This window comes from Astyanax mexicanus, chromosome 12 (genome assembly GCF_023375975.1).
Source record: "Astyanax mexicanus isolate ESR-SI-001 chromosome 12, AstMex3_surface, whole genome shotgun sequence".
NCBI lineage: Eukaryota > Metazoa > Chordata > Actinopteri > Characiformes > Acestrorhamphidae > Astyanax > Astyanax mexicanus.
In genome coordinates this window covers 30,125,676-30,148,775 of record NC_064419.1, presented here as the reverse complement: position 1 = coordinate 30,148,775, position 23,100 = coordinate 30,125,676, and the positions used below count along the sequence as shown (strand labels likewise).

The 23,100-nt window shown below is 38.1% G+C and overlaps 1 protein-coding gene across 3 annotated transcripts; it reads left to right on the top strand.

The window, feature by feature from the left end:
* Positions 1 to 626: 626 nt before the first annotated feature.
* rassf2a (Ras association domain family member 2a) lies at positions 627 to 21,335 on the top strand. Of its 3 annotated transcripts, none has more exons than XM_007229349.4 (10): positions 627 to 862; positions 12,293 to 12,376; positions 13,783 to 13,858; positions 14,538 to 14,689; positions 17,490 to 17,587; positions 18,124 to 18,266; positions 18,386 to 18,539; positions 18,659 to 18,780; positions 19,275 to 19,372; positions 20,198 to 21,335. In XM_007229349.4, the coding sequence occupies exons 2-10, from the start codon at positions 12,324 to 12,326 to the stop codon at positions 20,265 to 20,267; spliced, it is 966 nt and encodes a 321-aa protein (XP_007229411.2). In that variant the 5' UTR covers positions 627 to 862; positions 12,293 to 12,323; the 3' UTR covers positions 20,268 to 21,335. The 3 variants fall into 3 exon arrangements, with proteins under 3 accessions (XP_007229411.2, XP_007229413.2, XP_007229412.2); XM_007229351.4 differs by having other exon boundaries at positions 627 to 917; XM_007229350.4 differs by lacking the exon at positions 627 to 862 and adding an exon at positions 8,853 to 8,955.
* Positions 21,336 to 23,100: the final 1,765 nt, after the last annotated feature.

Sequence of the window (23,100 nt, the reverse complement as noted above, 5' to 3'; positions counted from 1 at the left end):
ATTACTTTAAAACCTCTAAAACTGGGCCCAAAAACCTATTACTTGTACAGCCTGATACTAAATGCATCTTGATATTCAACATATGTTCTGTTAGATCTTGTGTTGTTTTATCTTTTAGTACAATACACATTTTACCTGCTTTGTATGAAAGTCTAACTAATATAACTATAATAATCTAAGTAAATCATAACTCATTATCATCCTGCAGGATCAAAGCCACTCAGTTATGAAGTACAGGACCACTGGAGCAAGACTGGGAAACACTGCTGTAATGGGATTCCCTCATTTATTATCCAGCGCGAACAAAGGGGCGTTAGAGCTGCGCGCTGATTGGCTGCTCCGGCTGTCTGAAAACAACAGATGGAGCGTTGCTTCTGCCCCAAAGCGCGCTGTTTTTTCTCCACCTGTATTCCAACAATCCCCGCCCTTCAGATATTAGATTGGCTACTTGCCCGCTTCCGAAGCAACCATTGGTTTTCAGTTTTAGACAGCCCGCGAATTATTGCTCTGAGGGGGCGGGGATTGTCGGAATACGGGTGGATTCAGGATCTTCCCAGCGAGTCCTGGCGCAGGAGGCGGGGCTTGCGAATAGGGGTGGGAAAACAATGCCCCCTTTATAGATAATTGTTGGTCCAGGCGCGTGGACGGAGAGCGCGAGAACAGAGCGCGCGACAGCTTCTTATCAAAACGTTTTGTAACGTCAGCGTAACGTTAGTTAACGTTAACCTAAAAGAAAAGAAGGAGTAGGAGGAGGAGAAGAAGGGAGGGGGCGGGGCTTTGGAGGGAGAAGCAGCGGCTCGAGCCCGGGAGCGTCGTGACGACGGGACGCTCGCGCTTGACAACAACGGAATCCGCGCGTGGGGTGAGTGGAGCTGCGTGGAGCTGCGTTAGCCGAGTGTGCTAACATCTGACTCCAGGTCTGCTCTGTGTTTGTGTGTCTGTAGGCTGTGAACATGTTGTGTTTTAAGGGATTTTTTCCCTTTCTAGATATTCCCACGAGACTCTGCATCTATTGTGTGTCAGTATAAACCGGCTTGTGAAATGTAAGTGAAGCAAATAGTCGATAATCTGAGAATCATTAAACTGATATCAGTTTCTCAGGCTGAATCCCAAATGACTTCTTACTTGGACAAGAAGCTAGTGCACTCTTTGGGTGGTAAAGACTTGTGTAGTGCTCTATATAGTGAGTAGGGTGTCATTTGAGACCTACATTATTCTCTCTCTGAGCTGGTTTTATGTTTGAGCACACCCTGGACATTTGCTGTATCAGCCCACATGTGTTCTTGCTACCTAATTAGGAAAGCTGTGGATGCTTTGGCTCCACCAAGAGAAGGCTGCACTGAACTGGAAGCAGCAGTCTCCACCACATTGTAGACAGAAAGACAGACAGACCGAAAGATAGATAGACAGATAGCAAAATTTCTCCCAAATTCCAGATAATAATACTGTAACTTAGAGCATTTATTTGCAGAAAATTAGAAATGGTTGAAAAAAAAAAAAGATGCAGAGCTTTTAGACCTGCTCCAGGAGCAGGATCATGTAAGCGCTGGACTGAACTGATCTGAGGAGGCTGTCTGATGTGATTACATAACGACTGTGGTCTTGGCGTGTTGCTGATCATCTCCCCAAGCCTCCCTGTCAGATTCATAAACCATCAAAGCTTCAAGCAGACAAGCTCAATGCAGATTTGAATGGTGAGCTTTGAGCTTGATCAAATGAAGACTGGTCCAACTGTGCTTATTCTTTGCTTCATTAGATGTAAACTAGTCGTTATGGTTAACATATGCTATTTTTGGCAGCAGGGACCTGGACCACACTCTCAGATTCTTTGTCAAAGTATACGCTCACTCTCAGAGAGGAGGAGATAACTGCCAAATCTGGCTGTCCTGTTTTCCATTGTGGGAATGCAGAGAGAGCCGTGTTTGTGTTTCTATCTGGCGTTTCATAAATCCTCAGGGTCCGGCAGGGCGCATGGCGGAACGCTTGTGAGCAGACTCACACATTGGGAAGTGTGTCACGAGGCAAGCTGCTAAACTCATGAGAAAAGGGGGAAGGAAGAAAAAGAGGAAAAGGGGCCGACTCCTCCTGATCCCTGGCACTGACGGACAAAGCCTGTTGTTTGGGTCAGAAGTGTTTTCACAGTTGTCATGACGATGTGAATAATAGCCAAGCGAGCGGAGTTCGGGAGGTGATGCTGAGAGAGAGCTGGGGGATGTGGGGTGCTCTTTTGAGACTTGAGTGTATGTGTGTGTGTGTGTGTGTGTGTGTTTGCCTTCCATTTACAGCTCCGAAAAAAAATAAGAGACCACTTCATTTTCTAAATCAGTTTCTCTGATTTTGCTATTTATAGGTATACTCATATGTTTGAGTAAAATTACCATTGTTGTCTTAATATATAAACTTCTCCCAATTTTCCAAGAAAAAAAAGAAACTCATAATTTTTAAGTGGTCTCTTACTTTTTTCCAGAGCTGTATACACACACACAATCATGTGGGGAGACTGTGATCAAGACTGAGGGGTGCTGAGGTGCTGGTTAACAATGCCAACATTCATTGAAGACTGAGGAAGCATTTTTGTATTCCTGACACACAACAAGAATGCAGTCATGTGGGGATTAAAAACAGGACACCTCATGAAAACATTTGTGGACAAAAAACTATTACATTTTTACACTTTGAAGTATCTAGTATTAGAATCAGGTGCAGCACATCAGCTAAAAATAATCAGAGCATGGTTAGATATTCTGGAGGAGCCTGTCTTATTTAATCTTATCATATTGGCAAGATCTGAAGAAGAGCCCCTTAATGATGCCTTCAGAAAGAAAGTTACAGATATAGAGGACACAGATTAGTCTAGGAAAGGATTTAAAAAGATCTCAAGAACACTTTACTCAAGCCTTTATGCTGTTCACAATAATTTGTAGTTTGTTGTAACACATCACCTGTCCTGAAGGCTTTGTGTCATAGTGTGGGGTGCAATTTTTTACGATGCCATATCACTTTTGGTCTTCAGTGCAGCCACATTAACAGCCCAACATTAATTAACATTAATAAGGACCTGCAATAAGTGGCCCTACCTTTTCTGCCTGCACACTTTGAAGCACCATTTCTACAGGACAATGCTAACCGCATATTGTTGCCATCTGTGTGTTTGAGCTTACCTTAAAGACACAGATGCTATGCCATGGCCAGCCACATTCCCAGAACCTTTTCTCTCATTGAAAATGAGTAGGATACAATAGGATGGGTTATCAACACTTCATGGAAATTTTCAAGCTGTATGGAATAGACTAGAACAGGACACCATTTGGAACCTCTGCAACTCCACACTGAGACGTCTGGTGTGTTCTGATTTTTGAAAGGTTGAGGAACCACAGCAACGTAGCCACAAAATGACAGACCACGTAAGGTCACAGAGCAGTCTCTGGTTTCAAATTGTAAATTTTGTCATAAGAATGTATAAAAACAAGCATACAAACAGACACACATGCTAAAATGATCTATAGCAGTGAAGCAGAATATGGTAACCGGATGAAAGCCAATAGAGTGAGGGAGAAAGGGTGGAAAACTGTAATTGGGGGAAGGTTTTCTGTGTGTGTGTGTGTGTGTGTGTGTGTGTGTGAGCCAGGGTGGTTGGCTCTAGTCAGTCTGCTCCACTTCCACTGGCTGTTCCAGTAAACTCTCCCAGACACATGTGTCCCAGGAGAATTAGTGTCTGTGAGAACTGCTTCTGAAATCACGGGCGATAAAATTTCAACACATAAATTTAATCCACTACAGATAACGTTAATATTGATGTGTTTCTTTTCGGGCCACGCAGTGCTCGGAAAGGTGTCAGCGTGCATAAAAATAACCCCAAGCTTCTTCTTCATACATTTTTCACATGTCTTCTGGCATGCATAATGTCTCAGAACAGGGTTACATAAGTGTGGAAAGTGCATGATTTAGAAAGATATAAGAAATGCACAGTGAATGAACAAGAACTGTCCAAGAACTGGTTTGTATGCCTCCCAGCTCTCAGTTGGCTACTAAAGTGGAAGGAAACAAAGACAGAAAATGTCTTACATTTTTTTAAATTATTTTTGTGAAGAAATGAAAATGTTTTTGCAACTTGAAGCATCACCATGAAGCTTCATGTGTGACCAACAGGCTACTGAGAAGGACTTTTCATAGGACAACTGCAGTCTAAACATTACATTGCAGCTTGTGTTGTGTTTAAACCCTTGGATTAAATCTAACCAATGGCATTTAAAGACAAAACACAACGTGGGTGGTCACACAGACAGTTTTAGAAAGAGGAATAAATGGAATTGAACGGATTATATTAATCATATTTAATTACTTATAGCTATATTTAGTTATGGGGGAATTATTTATATTATTATTGTTGTTTAAATCCCAGTGTAAAATTCATGGAAATCCTGCTGTAATCTAAAACATATCCGTATTTGGGTTATGCACAAAGACAATGAGTTGTAGCACAAAAACAATCAAGCGAAACAAACAGAAAGCTTTGGAACAACCTTGTTAATGTTCTTGACTGAAATCTTTTTGAGATTGTGGCAGGACCTTAAAGCAGCTTTCTGAGATCCAGCAATTTTGTGTTGTTTGTCCAAAACTTCTAGAATGTGTGATACGAGGCATATTTTGCCCCTACAGATAAAAAGCTTTTTACACTGTTATCAAGGTTCAAAGTAGTTTCACACCTCACACTGTTTACAACCCGTAGCGTTAGCTACATCTCAAAGTAGATGTCATCTTAAAGTAGAGTTATGATCAGTAGAGTGACGAGCAATATATATATATAGAAAGCTGCGAGAGAATGGAGGTGGGCTATTGAACAATTGCCAAAGTCAGTTTCACACCGGAGTTCTCCTTTAAATTGACTTATTCAAACATCTGCTCAGGCTTTTTAATAGATTTTTGGTGCATTGCTCTGAGGAGTTGATTGCACTCATGACAATTTATACCAAACTCAACCCAACAGTATTGGATGGAGCACCATCATTCCAGAGAACACAGTGCCACATGCTGGAACGATTGATACTTCCTGTGTTTGGGTGTGCATTTTTACATTTGTGTCAGCAATGGATAAAACTTAAAGTATATAGATGCCGATTTTAAGACACTTTTAAGTTTTAGAGCATTAGAGCAGATTATATTTGTTTGCAACCAAAGTGGTTTATACAATTATTAATATTGATTTAGGCTTTTTTATTGCTGGTGTGTATGCAATTTTCTTCTTTATTACTGCTCTACAAGTGCAATCATGCATTAAAGTAGTTCCTTCAGCATTAAATATTTAAAGATCTTATCTCATAAAACTCAAAAGCTTTTTGCTGATCAGTGGTTTACTGTCTCTGACCGGTAAACACTGAACAACAGTGTCAGGTCAGACAATAGACCCTCCTGTGTAGTGCTGATTACCTTATTTGTAAAAAAATAATAATAATAATACATTTTAATGGACATTAAGAACAGGTTTACACCAGTAAAACAACAGGGGTGCCTTTAGTTAAATATGGGGTCAAGTGCAAAATTTCTAAAGACAGTATCCAGGATACTACTTAAGTACTTTAAAATATTGGTAAAAGTAAAAGAGACTAGCTTGGAAAATATTACCATAATTTGTTCTGACAGATTTGTACAGAGAAATAAAAATGTAAAGTGCAAGCTGTATAAAAGAGGTTATACAAATTAATAAGCTGTCTTACATACAAATATGGCAAATTTAAAGCTACTGAAACCAACTATTGATAACTTGTTAAAGTTAATGTGTGGGTGTGTGTGTTAAAATTACAGTGAATAATGCAAATTAGTACAGTCCTGTAAAATGTGATTATGATATATGGCATCAGGCAACTCATTAAAGATTTTTTGTCTTATACAGTATGTTGCTTTGTGATTAGAGCCCATTACCTTAAAAGATCTGGTATGTTGAGTCTTATTTATTTATTTATTTATTTATTTATTTAATATATATACAGTACCAAAGTAGCACATCTGGCTTAGATGACAGCTTTGCACATCTTTGCTGGATTTTCTCAGTCAGGTTTATGAGGTATTCTAGAATGCCTTTTAGTTACCAGCTGTGCTGAACTTGTCAAGAGTTAATTACTTGAATTTCTTGCCCTCTAAATGTGTTTGGGACCATGCAATTCTAAATAAATGCTCTAAATTACAATATTTTTATCAGGATAAAATAGCAAAAAAATAGCAAAAGTGGTCTCTATTTTTTCCAGAGCTTTTATTACATTTGGAGAATGATGCTCCCAGTGCAAACATATTTGCAGACCATACATTAGGACTTGTTTGGGCATTCTCTACACCTGTCAGATTTAATCCATATATTATACAATTCCAATTATTTGAGTTCAGGTGACTTTTTTTCCATTTAGTCAAATAATGCACGTTTTATAACTTTCACGCTTGCACCCCTGTCATTGCTGATGTTTTCTAAGCTGCCTAATCATATCTTTTGTGTATCTGAAGACCAAGGCTCTGGCCCTGTATCAAAGACTAATCTCTCTTATTGTGCATCTGCAGCTTTGACAGGCCTATATATAGCTTATGAAATATTAAAGCTGTAGTGAGCAGTTGTGGCTTGATTGCTGTTGAATATTTTATTGTGCTATGACGGAACGTAGCAAGTGGCTTCTGTGAGAAACTGGTGGGAGGGGCGAGGAACGCTTGGTTAGGTTCTCACATCACAGACGCACTCACACCCACACTCAGGTGAACTTGAATGAGCTGACCGGGTGAAGAGATGACTGGGCTGATAAGGAGCTGACCCTATTGTGTTTCTTTTGTGGAAGGATAATCAGGCTGTGTTTTGTTGATGAACTGAAGAAAGCCTTTATGATGGCAAGCCATTAGGGGCCCATAGGAACGTCTGGAAAGCACATTTATTTTGTGTGTGTTTTGGGGAGTCTTGAACTAGAGTTTCATTAATCATTCTTTATACAAACCTCTAGGCCTGTCACCATAATTACAACATTGACTTGTGCAATTTTATTTTTACTAACCTTAATATGGCTCAGTATGTTTGCTTTGTAATTAGAGCCCATTACCATGAAAATGGTATGTTATGGTATGTTGGGTTCCATTTAGTTTGTTTTATTGTTTTATATATTTATTTTATGAAGATATATATAGAGTACAATTTAGTACCATTTGGGCACACCTTAAATTCAGTGTTTTTTCATAATGTTAAAATTGTCTTCACTGTAGATTATACTAAAAAAATACAAACTTTCAAGAAAAACATTTATTTAGTAAACCAGAATTTTGTTTTATATTTTAGATTCTTCAAAGTAGCATGGCTGGCTTAGATGACAGCTTTGCACATCTTGGCTGTATTTTCTCACTCAGCGTTATGAGGTATTCTGGAATGGCTTTCAGTTAACAACTGTGCTGAACATCTCAAGAGTTAATTATTTGAATTTCTTGCCCTCTTAATGTGTTTTGAACCATGTGATAAAAAAGAGCAATATCTGAAGCAATAAGTTAATCTTAAGAATCCATGGGCTTTTGTAAGCCATGATATTAGCCAAAAGAAACATGGTTGCCACAAAAATATTTTTTTGTGAGAACAGTGATGGTAGACTAAACTTTGATTGGCCTCAAGGTTCCTGCAAACGAGGACATAAATCTGCTGCTCACAAATAAACCAGATTGCACCAGCAACACCCAGGGACCTCCAAATTCAATACAGCTGACTTTGTGCTTCAGAAAAAGCAAACAGTGGTTCACTTGGCAGCTAAGTAGAGTGACAAACGCCACTGAAGAAGAGCTTGTGTATGTTTGCCTCATGTGTGACATCTGAGAAGTTATTTTTATAAATAAATGTGAAACACAGCTCTATGCCTAAGCATGTGTGAACATCCTGACAGCTCCAGATGTTTTGATTGTTGTATTAAATTTTACTGTTATCCAACAACAGCCTCTCAAAAGTAATTCAGACCAAACCTGAACTGGGTCACAATTCTGATCCACAAACATGTTTTTTTAATAGTGCGGTACTAGTGATGTGTTTGTTTGTGGGTGTGTGAGTGCACCCAGGTGCTGGGCATATGTGGTATTGTGCTGCTTCAGTGTTTTTCACTGTGCACATATGGTGTGTGTGAGAGGGTGAAAGAGAAAACGAGAGAAAGAAGCAAATACAGCTCTGGAAAAAAATAAGAGACCACAAATGAACAAATGATAAGTTTCTTTGATTTTACCTAATTAAAAACCTCTGGAATATAATCAAGAGTAAGATGGATGATCACAAGCCATCAAACTAAGCTGAACTGCTTGATTTTTTTTTTTTTTCATTTTTGTAACAGGAGTGGCATAAATTTATTCAAAAGCAGTGTGAAAGGCTGGTGGAGGAGAACATGCCAAGATTCATAAAAAAGAAATTGTGATTAAAAACCAGGGTTATTCCACCAAATATTGATTTCTGAACATTGTTGTTCTATAGAATAAAACAACAATGTTCATTTTACTAAAATCTAGAAATGGCAAAATCAGAGAAAATGATTTAGAAACTGAAGTGGTCTCTTAATTTTTCCAGAGCTGTATATACAGTATATCAAAGAAAGAGAGGATGAAAGAGAGAGAAAATGAAATGTATAGAGGGAATGACTCCATAAAGAGAGAAAAGGGTATTGGGTGAATGAAGCTGTATAAAGAGAAAGAGGTATCGAGTGAATGAAGCTTTGCAAAGAGAGAGAGAGAGAGAATGGAGCTCTATACAGAGAGGGAGAGGTATAGAGTGAATAGAGTGGCTGTGCTGTAAGGAAGTGTAGAGTATGAGGGGCAGCGTCAGCTTCCTCTGAGATACAGAAAGAGGAAGAGAGGAGCAGAGAGGACGGCACTTCCCCAATCCTGCCTTCTACTGCCTCACTCCTCACACCACCAACACAGATTCACACACAGCGGAGATTCACACTCACACACACCTCAGAGAAGGTAATTCAGCCTGAATAATCTCTTCTGACTGACTGATTAGAGAGAGAGAGAGAGAGAATACATCAGAGATTGTGTGAGAGAGTGTGAGATGTGGTCAGAATGTGGTTAAATCTAATACTGTATCATTGCTGGCTTTACAAGGCCTCATATGTCCGAATTTGTTTTTTAAATATGCCATAGAATCAATGTATTGATCAATATATTCATGTATTTAGCTTGTTGTTTAATGTATATGTATGTATATATAGTAAATATGTGACTTTGGTTTGGGTGAACAATGCTGAGATGCTGTTTTACAAAAATATTTACCATCCTGTATTTTAACTTAAAATTAAATTAAATTAACAGGTATATTTTCATTTTTTTAGAGGAGTCATAAAACAGTTATCTCTTTTATCGGCCGGTTTACAGCACAGAAGCATAGCTTTGTTTTTAAACACTGTAACAATACACTGTAGGTATTACTGAAGTCTTGCTGAATAGTGGTGCTGTTCTCTTGTAGTCTCCTCTAGCAAGCTGAAGTCAGTTCAGTCGATCTTTTATCTCACTATTGTAAAGAAAATTCTGATTGTTTCCAATCAGAAAAAAAAACTTGACTACTTCATTTAAAGTTTAAAGTTGCCATTTTGGTTATACAAAGTTTTTTTTTGTGTGTCAGCAACTATATGACATACGCAAGACCTTGTAACTGGTTAGTTTTAACATCTTTTGAAAAAGTCAGCTGGTCATTAATACTGTAATACTTATAAATGAACCAAAATATAAATACATTTTAAAATGACTTAAAACATATATACATTATTGTACATTAGGGGTGTGCCACATCGCATCGTACACAATACTATTGCCAACACTTTTGAATATTGTGAATAATATTATACCCTAAAATATTGTGCCCACCCCTAGTTCTCACATCAGGGTACTACTTTTTCTTCAGCAAAAAAATCCACAATGTTTTCATTTCCCGTTGTATATCTACTAGAGACAGATTATATCTGTTCAGTATCATTAATTTTTTTTATCTTAAATATATGGAGATATTTGGAGATTATTACTATTATTCTGACATTCTGGATCATTGACTTCTGTTACAAATCTGATAAAATTCTTGTATTTTTTTATATCTCAGTTAGGGGTGTGCCAATATTCATTTTGTTGCAGTAGTGTATTTTTGAAATTATTTTTTTAAATCAATGTTCTGTTATAAAGACGAGTATCATTATCGTGAAAATACCATGAAAATTTGTGAGATTATTTTAGGGCCATATTGCCCACCCCTAATGTACATAAAAGTTGATGTAAAGTATAATGGAGTAAAATAATTAAGGTAGGTAATGTAAAATTAAAGTTTCAGAGCCAGATGTTTTCTTCTGACCGGGTGACAGTGTGAGAAACAGAGGGGCGTGTTGAATGGTTCGGGTCTTTCTGCTCCTGCACCTGTTCTTCTCCCCCTCTTCCTTATCCGGAAGCTTCTGTGTAGCCCCCCTCAGCTGGGTAGGAAGGAAACCCTAAGTAGCAGAGCTGGCAATGGTCCAGGGGAACCTCCGATCACTCTGTGTGTGAGTGTGTGTGTGTGTGTGTGTGTGTGTGTGTGTTAGTGGAAGGTCTTGTGTGTTGAAGCATAAGAATGTGCAGCTGTCCGAGTTTTAGGTGTGTGAGTGTGTTTTGAATAGACTGGGAATATAATAATAATGGGCTATCAGCTTTTTAAAAGCAGTTTGTAAGCGGATCCATTTACTCTGGGCTAAAATAACACTTGAACAGACCAGTAAAGCCGAGAGTTGAATCCAAAACCATTCAGGATTAGAGATCAGAGTCTGACTGACACACCAACATATATAATAACCAGAGTTATTGAGGGATTCTGCTCTCTGTTTTCCTTTCTGTTTGATTTCAGGCTCTTAAATGTAAGATGATCCTCTTTTCACTCGGGCATCTCCACTTTCTCTCTGTAATCCCTCAGGTCCCCTCTCATGTCTTCTGTAGCCCCTTCTCCTGGTATAGAAGCCCGATCAAATCAGTTGGAGGAGAAAATATTGCAGCAGTGAATCATTTTTAATAGCATCTCAAATTATATTACTTATTTAGGAACTACTTACTTAAAACTTTGACAATATTTAGAAACTGATAATTGCGATTTATTACAATATCTTTCATAAGGATTGTTGCCACAAAGTATAATACCTCTACTTATAAGTATGTGTGGGAGACTGAGGTTCAATTCCCAGTCTGGATGACTATGCGATATTTCACCATTGAGAGTCCTTGGGTGAGACTAACACTAGCACTTTGACCCTCCGTTTTTATTACAAGTAACCTTGTAAGTCAATCTGGATAAGGGCAGCAGCTAAATACCATAAATGTTAATGTAAGAGCGATCTAAAATAATTATTTTTTTTAAATGGAGACATATCATCTTAATCTAATCTTTTCTGTAAAAAAAAAGTTGTTGTTTAAACTTAATCTTAAAATTTGACATTTTATCTTAAAATAGTTTACCTTTATTTTCCCAAATAACGATTTGGTTTCTAATTTCTTTTATTTTAATCATCTTGAACAGTTGTCAACTTCTCATAAAATTGTTATATTATATCTCTATATAACATTCAAAATATTTAAACTAATATGCCTAAATAATTATCCATTTTTGTAACTGTTTCACATAGTATCTTGATTTTTTTTCTATAATAAATTCCAATTTCTATATTTCTTGAAATAGTTTTTAGGTTATTTATGTTAAATTCCAATTAGTATTTTGTTTGGTATATATATTTAATTATTGTTTTGGGATAATAATTAGTACTTTAATTGGAAATGTTGGGAGGTTGCTGCCAGAAACTGAGAAAGAGAAAATACAGCTACCCCCTGCCTGGTGGGAATGTTTTTGGACATGATGTGGCTTGTGAGGATGTGTGTGTGTGTGTGTGTGTGTGTGGGGGGGGGGGGGGGGTCTGTGTGTGATCTTCAGATCTGCATCGCACAGTGGTTCACTGGGGTAATTAAACTTGCGAGCTGTATTGTTAGCTTGGATAGTGTTTATTCCCCGCTTCACTGTGTGGCCTACTTTCTGCAGAAGTGTTTCCTTCATGTTTAAGAAATAGGAAGTGATTATTCAGCTCAGTCTGTTTCTGTCTCTGACAGGTTCCTCTAAAGTCTCTGGAACCAAGACGTTATGGCAGATCCTTTAGGTTAAGAAGTAGGGCCTCTATGTATTGCATTAATTAACCAATTCTCCTGCTTCCAGCTGTGTGATTGAGTGTGTGTGTGTGTGTGCGACAACTTGATTTACATTCCTAAAATAGTATCTTCTGTCTCTGTTTCTGTCTCTCTTTCCCAGTTCTCACCCATGCAGTTGTGTTGGAGATAAGATGGATGACAGGCGTGAAGGAGTGCAGGTTGGAGAGAATAAGTACATCAGCAAGTGAGTTCTTAGTTCTTATTCTTCTTACTCTACCCTAAATACCTGATTTAGATTTTTCAAAACACATTTTACCCACTAAAATAAATGTTAGTACTGACTATAATACATACCTGTCAAGTTTTGGATTTAAAAATAAGGGATATTTTCATCCGTCCGCTTAAAGCCGTCCCACCAGCCCAACCGAGGTTCAGTATCCCTTACATTTTAAGACAGGTTTACAAAAAATCTAAAATAACCACATGTGAACCACTTACAGACTACAATTAGATTATCAGAATCTGATAGGTCTACCTCTGTTGACACTGAAATGTTGTGGACATTCCTACATATGTCATTCTTTTAATACAGCCAAATTAAAAACCCTTTAAATGGAAAAAAGGGTGCACAAATTCTGCAAAATGACTGTTGGTGACCTAAAAATAGTATTATGAGGTTTTACTAAAAGGACAGCAAAAATTAGTCCTAAGGGGCCTACACAATTGCTAATCTTTAATTGATACTTCTTTCTTTTGATCACTCCACCCCTGATCAGTTCAGTTTGGGTCTTTCCCACACTGACCCTCCTCTGCGCTCCGCTGATTGGCTGTTTCTTCTGAAAGGCGGGACTTTCTCCTTGAACCGGCACCACGATTGGTTTAGAGGCACACCGCGGTCAGTGCCCCGTATCCTTAATAATAAAGTTTTTTAAATTTCAATATAATACGGGAAATTTACGGGAAAGTACTAATACGGGAGGACGGCGGGAACGTGGAGTAAAATACGGTAGTTTCCCGGCCAAAACGGGAGACTTGACAGGTATGCTATAATATATTAGAGATATATACAGCTCTGGAAAAAAAATAAGAAACCACTTAAAATTCATGAGTTTCTCTGGAATATAATCAAGAGGAAGATGGATGATCACAAGTCATCAAACCAAGCTGAACTGAAGCTATCTGAAAGCAGTGTGTAAGACTGGTGGAGAAGAACATGGCAAGCTGCATGAAAACTGTGATTAAAAATTAGGGTTATTCTACCAAATATTGATTTCTGTACTCTTAAAACTTTATGAAGATGAACTTGTTTTCTTTGCATTATTTGAAAGTTAGGACATTTAAAGTTTGTTATTTCAGCCATGTCTCATTTTCTGCAAATAAATGCCCTAAATGACAATATATTTCTTTGGAATTTGGGAGAAATCTTATCGGTAGTTTAGAGAATAAAGCAAAAGTGTTCATTTTACTCAAACATATACCTATAAATAGCAAAATCAGATAAACTGATTCAGAAACTGAAGTGGCCTCTTTATTTTTTTTCCAGAGCTGTGCATTTGCATTATTTAGGAATAATATGAGTGTGAACACACTGCTCTTTAGTGCTCCTGGCCCAGATACATGTATGATCAAAGCCCTGGTCCATTTTTGCAGAAGCAGCATCCTGTCACACCTGAAGACCTATAACCTCTACTATGAAGGACAGAACCTGCAACTCAGGCACAGAGAGGTGAGAATAAGCTCTCTTTCTCTCTCTCTCACACAAACACACGCACACACACACACACACACACACACACACACTTTTTAACCCCGCTTTTGTCTATAATGTGGTTCAGTTTGACCCCCACTGTCCCTGCTTAATAATTCACCAGTCTCTGGGGAGTAATGAATGTCTGTGACTGGGGGGGGGGTTGTTTTTTGTGAGCTGTTTTAACCACATTCTTTACCCGTTGAGATTTGGGACTCTACTGAACTTCCACCATTGAATCTCAAAATACTGTCTCAGAATACTGTCCTACTGCCTGTATAGTGCAATAGTCATGAATAACAACATCCAAATAGTGTATTTTATGTCTAGGAAACAATTAATATGCATGTCTGACTCCCTAAATAGGGGTTAAGGAGCCATTTAAGACTCAGCTATTGAAAATAGCATCTCTTGTTTAATTACTTAAGAATTATTCCATTATCAATTATAAGACTGCTTTTCATTTATTTGATATATTAAGTATAATAGTTTTTGTCTTTTAAGGTTATTATAATCTAATTAATCTATTTTATTTGGGTTAATGACCGGTTTATTTAACAGTATTTCCAATGTTTTATTATAGTGGTTTACAGTGTTAATAGAGTGTGTGTGCCTGTGACTATCCCACTGCATCATGACCTAATTATGTTCTCCACAGGAAGAAGATGAGTTGATTGTGGAGGGTCTTCTCAATATCTCCTGGGGTTTGCGCCGACCAATCAGATTGCAGATGCAAGATGACCACGAGCGTATCAGACCTCCTCCCTCCTCCACATCCTGGCACTCGGGCTGCAACCTCGACAACCAAAGGTCAAAACATAAAACAAACACACACACACACACACACACACACACACACACACACAAATGCACTAAATAAATGCACACAAACACAAACAATGTATTAAGTGTAGTAATAGGGAGTTATCCCCACTTTACTGCTGTGACAGCATCTAATATTCTGGGACTGTTATGTAGAGAGTTTGATTGTATTCAGCTACACATGAGCATCAGAGGTCAGGTTCTGATATTGGATGATACGTTCTGCTACTGGTTTCAAAGGTAATGGATGGATCTCCATTACTCCAGAGACCACAGTTGCACATCTACATAGTACTTTTCTTGCTTTAACACACCCACTTTAACTCAATAATGGTCTGTAATGAGTTAATAATTGGGATCAAGTGTGTTGTGAGCAGGAAAAAAATGTGAATGCTCCAAAAGGACCAATTTTGCACGTCAGTGCAGTCTCTTTTAAATGTGTTAGTATGGTTAGTAAGTTGGGTCCACCTTAATGTTCTTAAACCAACTTGCCCCTCTGCGATGGCCGGCAATTTCAAATAAATGCCCCTATGCTCTTTTGGCCACACGCCCACAATTGAGGTCTTATTGGACAGCTCACAATGTCCTCTTCACAGTACAGGAGATGGCATAAATGATGCTTCACTCAAAGGTATGAGAACTGCATTCACTACAGTGGACAAACATTAATTGTCAGGTATCAGGAGGTAAAAGTAGGGGAATTAGAATGAGTGGCTAGATACATTTGGACATATCATGCATATGTATCCATAAATAATGTACTTTACAATAAGAGGTTCTAAAGTGCATTTGAATCTATTGTTTTTACAGCTTCTTAGTTCTACCCCAAAACACGCTCTTAGAAGTCTGGCGTTCAAAGCATCTATTTTTAACATTTCACTCTGAATACATAGGCAGCGTCTCCACAGAAACTACTGTAGTCTTCATCTCTCTTCCGAAACATTCCTCACTCCCTCACAGCTGATCAGGACCAGAATGTTTGTTTCCATAGCAACTCTAGCTGAGTCACTGGCCATGCTGGTGACATTTTAGAGGACGAACCGAACCAGCCTGAAAGTCCTTTTTCTGACCACTGTCGTGATTCTATTTGTAGTGTTTGGTTTTGTGGACTGACATTCATTTTGTCCACTTTTTGAAACTTCTAGGGGATCTAGAGAGTCCTATGGAATCATATGAAAGCTGTTTAGCCAATAGACATTTGTTGCATGTTGAAATATTATCATTAAACTGTGAAAAGAAAGAGAAAAACACATTATGTGGAACTCACTTATTGTTTCTTACATAATCAGAGTTATTAGAAAAGGGGTTTATCCTGCTTTTGTTGGAGTAACTGTCTGTACTGTTCCAGGAAGACTTTCTACTAAATTTCAGATTATCGCTAAGAGAATTTGATTGTATTCAGTGACAAGAGCATTAGTGAGGTCAGGGTGGAGCATCAACATCCAGGAAAACACAGATCCACTGCTCCACGGCTTTACACCCCTCTAGCCCATGTCATAATCTATAAGCAATACTTCTCTACTAGGACTTGACTTGTATTTGTTACGAGAGGTGTCAGCAAAACACTTGGGCACATAGTGTATCTTTCAACAAAGATCTGGGCTGTGATTCAACTGACCACATGATGTTCACAGATGTGTTGAGAGCTCAGAGCAAAGAACAAAGAGGTCAGTGTATACTATGAATTTAATCTAGTCCAGTTATCATCTTCGTTAGATTAGTTATAAACAAATTTTTTGCTGTACTAGGAATCTAGGAATATAAGACTTGAAATGCCACTTCTACACTTCTGTCAGGAAACTGATAGTTTCTAAAAGACAAACAAATAAACGGGTTTCCTTTTTTACAACCATTAATGGGTGCATATGCAGCCAGGAGGCAAAAGCACTTTTGTAACATAGCTGGTCACAAGACTGTAGTGTTATTGAACTGCTGTAATCAGCCTAGGTTTCACTCATGACATTTTTCTTGACTCTATAATATAATAAATGAGTGTACTACTGATATTGTCTTATCATCGGGTCTTTTTAATCACTATTCACTTAATATTTATCACAAAAACTTTCTGAATTCCTCTGAATGTACCTGTTTTTTTTTCTATATTTTCCTTTAACTATATTCCTGTATTCTTAATTCCTATATTCTCTTTTCCATGGATTGGTTTCTCTGGTCTGCCTAATGCCTGCACCTCATGTTATGATCTTATCACAATATGTTGTCCACAATAATGCTAATATCACAATACAGACAGTTCTCAGCAATATTTCACAGCATCTGTGTTACTGAAGAGCACTCCTAAAAATACTCCTAAATAAGCAAATGAACTCTAAAAAGTTTTTTTTTTGTTTTAATCAGAAGAACTAATATTATCAAGTTGAGTGAACTTTTCGGCCAGTACAAATGAAATTAGTTTAGAGAACATCAACCTAAAAACTTAAAAATGATTGTTAAGCCAATGAAAAAAATGTGATTTAAACCAACTTTTAAATCGTGTCAATGCTCTTTCAACAGGTTCATACAGCTTTCATATAGGCTCCTTCTGTTGTAAAATTGGCATTTTGGACATACAAGTATTTTGTTAACATATAAAGGCAGTACAACACTAGTTTCTGAGCAGCATGTTGACTTTAAGGCTAAGGTTTGTGGTTTGTGAGGGAGCGAGGACATTCCTGACAGTGGATATAAACATTCTGCACACCCAAACTACATATTTATCCCTGTCCTGTCACACAAGATGTCTACTCTCGTTTGCTGTGATTAATGTGTTTTTTTCTTGTACTTATTATAGCCCTGAGGGTCAGAAACAAGCTCCGCCCTCCATTGAGGTGACAGAACCAGAGAGCCAATCAGATAGGAGCATGACAGGAGAGGAGAATGATGAGGAAGGTTGGTGTCTGAAATGATTGGAATTCATTCTAATTGTTTCCTTTGCTCCCATAGTGTCACTGTTCCTAACACTCTAGTTTCTTGTAGTCTCTCTCTTCCTCTTTCTCTCTTTCACTCTCGTTGTCTTTTTATAAGTTCAGCAGATTCAATGTAGGTCTATACTTCCAAGATATAATACAGTAAAATAATACAGTGAAAAACCTCTCTCTTTCACATTCTGTCACTCTCTTTCTCTCTGCTTGTCTCGTATTCTTTTTTTTTCTTCACTTGTTCTCTGTTTCTCTCCCACTTGCCTTCTCTCTCTGCCTATTCTCTCTCTCTTTTTCTTTCTTTCACACATTTTCTATCTATCTTTTCAACTGCTCCATTACTACTCTCCCTCCCCACTTCATTTATTTTTGTCTTCTTCTTTCAATACTCTCTATCTCTCTCTTTTCCTCTCTGTCTCTCTATCTATCTTATGCTACATGTCTTTTCTTCGTTTTCCCTCTTTGATGCATCTCTCTCTCTCTCTTTACCTTCCTCCCTCTCTCCAGATGGTGTTGACACCTCTTCTCAGCTGCTCAGGACCAAAAGTGATGCTGGCGTGTTGAGGCGGGGTAACAGGCGGTCTCCTAGCGACCAGAGACGAATCAGAAGGCACAGATTCTCCATCAATGGCCATTTCTATAACCACAAGGTAACATCAGCAGAGCTTTATGTATATTGATTATTATGCAGTTCATTATATTAATATTATACAATAACTTTAATAAAAATATATTTATTGACAGAAATTTACTCTCTCTGTCTCTGCAGACGGCTGTGTTTACCCCGGCGTACGGCTCCGTGACCAATGTGAGGATAAACAGCTGCATGACGACGCCGCAGGTGCTGCGTCTGTTACTCAACAAGTTTAAGATTGAAAACAGTCCAGATGACTTCGCTCTGTATCTCGTTCACACCAGCGGAGGTCAGTCTCTCTCACCACAGCAATAAATGACTGCCATCTGGTGGACAAAGCACAGCAGTGCAGCCTGAAACACATTTACAGGTTATGTATGTGAGTGTATGTGTGTGTTTGTGTTTCAGAGCGGGTTCAGCTGAAGCGAACAGATCACCCGCTGGTGTTGAGGATCCTGCAGGGTCCGTGTGAACAGGTCTGCAGAATCTTCCTCATGGAACAGGACCTGGGAGAGGAAGTTACATATGATGTGAGTCCCTGTAAATAAGTATACCATATTTTTTGGACTTAAAGGTGCACTTAAAATCCTTTAATTTTCCCAAAAATCCTCAGTGTGCCTTATATATGAATTTTACCAGTCAGGTTGTAAGAAGCAGTAAAGCCAGTACGCTGAAATACAGCAATATACATCAGTTTCAGTTAAGTTCTCCAGCAGCATTAGCACCTTATGTATAAACATAGACCAGAAAATAGATTAGAAATTAGATGGTTTATTGATAGTGTACCTTACAATCCCGTGCACTTTACAGTGGGAAAAATACAGCATATATTTGTGTATTAGTAAGAGGAATGAGTTGAGTTTCAATTTAAACACAATTTACACTTACCATCAGCAAAATATTGCTCTTCGAACAGCCTGTAAGTGAGATGGATGTGAAACTACTGAAGTGTACTCTGGATATTGGATTGTGAGTAAAAACATATATACATATTAACTACAGTGATATGTTATTTTTCCACTAGGTGGCACAGTACATAAAGTTTGAAATGCCTGTGCTGCAGAGTTTTATCACCAAACTGAAGGAGGAGGAGGACAGAGAGGTGCAGAAGCTCAAACGAAGGTACAGTTGACCTGAAAACAGACCCGTGTGGATAATGATGCAGTATGAAAAGGAATTCGAATAGCCTGTTTATACCACCACATGACCACCACACTAATAATCACTTGAAGTACCACAAGAACTGCCTTTGTTACCACCTGAAACATTTTAGCAGCCATCTGAAGTGCCTTAGTTCCCCTAATAAATAATTTAACCACATTTTGAAAGTACCAAAAAAAACACAATAGCAAGTGCTTGCAACACCTTTGCAACCACCTGAAATACCATAGCAGTCGTTATACCTGAAGTACCAGAACAACCATATAAGCAAAAAACTTTAATAACACCATAGCATTCACTTAGCACCACCTCACGAAACACCTAAATACTATAGATACGGCCATCGCACTCACCAGAAAGCTACCTTAAAAATACCACAGCAACCCTCTTAGCACCCACCAAGAAACACCTTAAGTAACACTGTAGCATCCACTTTGCAACACCTCAGGAGGACCAGTGATTATTTTTTTTTTTGCTTCATCATGTTCAGTAGCTCCTCCATTTCCACTCGCTGTTGTGTTTACGTGGAAAATTTCTGTTTTATTAAATGTGAGGTGATGAAACTCAGCAAAAAACAGTATGTAATCCAGCCTGTAATTTTCTCAGAGGACGTCTGACAAAAACGCATTCATGGTTGTTCCCTATGGGAATAAAATCACAGAGGACCCCACCATAAAATAGAAAATTAGGCCCCTGAGAAACTAATCCCGTCCAGATATGCTTTTTGTCATTTCTGTCCTTTTAATTTTTACCTCTTTCTGAAAACTGATCTTTCTCTTTCTCCAGATATAAGTATCTGCGGTACATCATCGAGAAGCAGTTGCAATGCGCCCCGGATGGTTCCACTTGTATGTGAAGAAGCTCCTACCCCACCAGCACCCGTTCCCCTTAGCACCGACCCGTGTGCTCTTTGTTCGACTGTGAAAGGGCTGCAGACCAGACTGTGTGCACACCATGCCTGGTTCATTTGATCTATAAAAAACAGCCCATAATACTCTAGACTGCCTTTTTCTGCAGCCATAATATGAAGTCCATAGAGCAGTGGTAGCTATTGCTGGGTGAAGTGTATTTGAGTTAGTCATGGTACTTGGGCACATGACATTTGGCAGTAGCTGATTTTGCTTGATGTGCTGGAGTTTACAGAGCCCACGCAACCTGTCTGAACCTTCAGTGAGCTGATAGAACAAAAATAGTACAATAATTTACAGTAACAGAAACTAAAATACAGGGAATTTGTTTGAAGAGGTAGTTAACTTCTGACACACTGACCGTTCTCAGTACTTCTGTCTAATAGTCATATTTATATTACTGACTGGTGGTTTGTGGCACACATGCTGGCGCCCCCTAATGGCACAAGACATAAATGCACATTTGACCAATAAATAAATTCCTGAGATGTGAGAAATTCCCTCATGATAAGCACAATATAATAGAGGGTTCCTGGTCTGATCCAGTTGGGTGAGATTATGAACATTCATAAACTGATGAAAAAAAGTAGTGAGTTAAGAGGTGTGTGTGTGTAAATGTGTGTGTGTAAGGAGGCATAAAGTAGGAATAAGAGCAGCCACCCTTATTTTAAAAAATGTTTAAAATGTTTGGATGAACTTTGGGTGTATCATTTTTTTATGTGTGCGATTGTATGTAAGTGTGCGTGTGTGTGTATGTGTGTGTGTGTGTGTGTGTGTGTGTGTGTGTGTGTGTGATAGCCTGTGTGCCTGTACTGGGAATTTGAATGTGCCGCATGCTCATCCATGTAAGAGAGACTGAATTTTTAATGTTTTTATCTTTTTAAATCAGTTGCTTGTTTTTGTTTACTGGTCTCGGGTTCTGGGAGAACAGCTGATCCATCATGCCTTTAGTTTTGGTTTATAATAAAGCTGACATGAGAATGAAGATTAAAAAAGGAGTAAAAAAAAAAGAAAAAGACTTTGTCTCTTGTTTTGTGTTAGAAATTGATATACCAGCACACATTCATTCAGTTAAAAGGAGTTATGGTTAAGGTTATGAGGAAATTAATGTAAAAATGGATCATAAAAATCTCTACTTCAACCTGATAACAAGGCTGATTAATCATTTTTAAATCTTCTTTAAATTATAGATTAAGATTATTAAGCAAAATGTCATAAGACTGTTCATCAGGCTGTCATCTGTCATCATTTGTCTGTTTGTCTCAAGCATCAAAGAACTGAATATACTAAAGTTTCTCAAATTTTCAAATTTCCTTTCTCAGAAATTCACAATGTTTCTACACTAGACACTCAATCATATGTTTGTTCATTTGCTTACTTACATTTTTGTATTACATTATTTTTGTAGTTTTTTTACTTCGTTACACCTACAAAGGAACAAGCTAACCTAACGGAGTGCCATTACTAAAGGAGTATTTAAGATAAAGTACGTGAAGTTAGGTAATCCAATAATGGGAAAACTTTACATGAGAAGGTCAATAATCAGGTTTGTGCTCAAACTTCATGCTGTGTTTTTTTTTTTTTTTAACACAAAGACACTATGAACATGCATCAGCTAGAAGATGAAAATAATTTTTGTGGTATCTGTATAAAAGTATAACCAATATAAATCCTTCAGTTTTTTGTCACCATCTCTTGGGCTACGTCCACATTACCAGGCTGAAGTGACTCAAATCTGATTTTTTGCTTAATGCGTCTGAGATCTGATTTTTTCATAGCAGTTTGAACTTGCTAAATCAGATTTAAGTCACTTTCTTATGTGATCCTAAACTGGATACATGTCCGAACCACGAACGTGGAATGTGAACGTTCAAATCAGATTTAAAGTCTCTTTTTGCTTTTCCGCATGCACTGCGTGCTTCTCTCTCGTACCCACACATCTCTTGGTGCAGCTGTGCAGCTATAGCTGCAAAAACAGCAAAAGCAAACCGCTTGGCCTTTTTTCACCTCCTGGATCTGAACATGTACTTTAGACCAGCTGTTTACTCTCCACTCCAGCAAAAGATAATGCACATATGAGCTGCAAACACATCCATTTAACCTTTATAAAGCTAAGAGTTGCCTTTTAAATATGAGGCTTTTTGTTGTTGGTGAAGAAGGTGAAGTTTATACACCTATCAATGAGGCGTTTCAAGGACAGATTTGTTCATATTACACACAGATACTAGTAACTTACATTTGTGAATGTGAAACGTCAAGATAACCAAATCCGATCTAAGCAAAAAATTAGATTTGAGCAATGTGGACTGTAGTGTGAATGTAGCCTTGAATGCTTGAACATTGGCCACCAGTTTCTGGTACCAAGGTCTGTTTTCAGTCACTGACAGCATTATAAGCTTACATGGAGTTTTACATGAACTGAGCAATACTCTCTTTGTAGGATTACTTGATCAGGTTTTTAGATATTTTAGATGATATGAAGTAAATAACATAACTGCAAAAAAAAAAAAAAAAAAACTTTTTAAACTTTTAAGTGAGTTCAATAAGTTCAATGATCTTCAGTAGCCTTCCCAGTTACCAGATCTGAACCCAGTAGACTTGGCAATGAATACAGAAGGGATTTCTGCCAGTGTTCTGAAAAGCTGGTGCAACTCCACAGCAGCTGCTGCGGAAGAACAGGCAGCAGGATGGATAGGTCAATCTTGGTTCTTTCTCTGGCCAGACACGTTTGCGTCCAGGAGTAGTTGAGTCACAAACATTGACCATGTGATGCTCTGGCGC

Coding starts and splice junctions, on each gene's coding strand:
- rassf2a (XM_007229349.4), top strand. CDS start 12,324: ATGGATGACAGGCGTGAAGGAGTGCAGGTTGGAGAGAATAAGTACATC. Junction 12,377..13,782: donor GAGAATAAGTACATCAGCAA/GTGAGTTCTTAG, acceptor CCATTTTTGCAG/AAGCAGCATCCTGTCACACC. Junction 18,267..18,385: donor GCCATTTCTATAACCACAAG/GTAACATCAGCA, acceptor CTGTCTCTGCAG/ACGGCTGTGTTTACCCCGGC.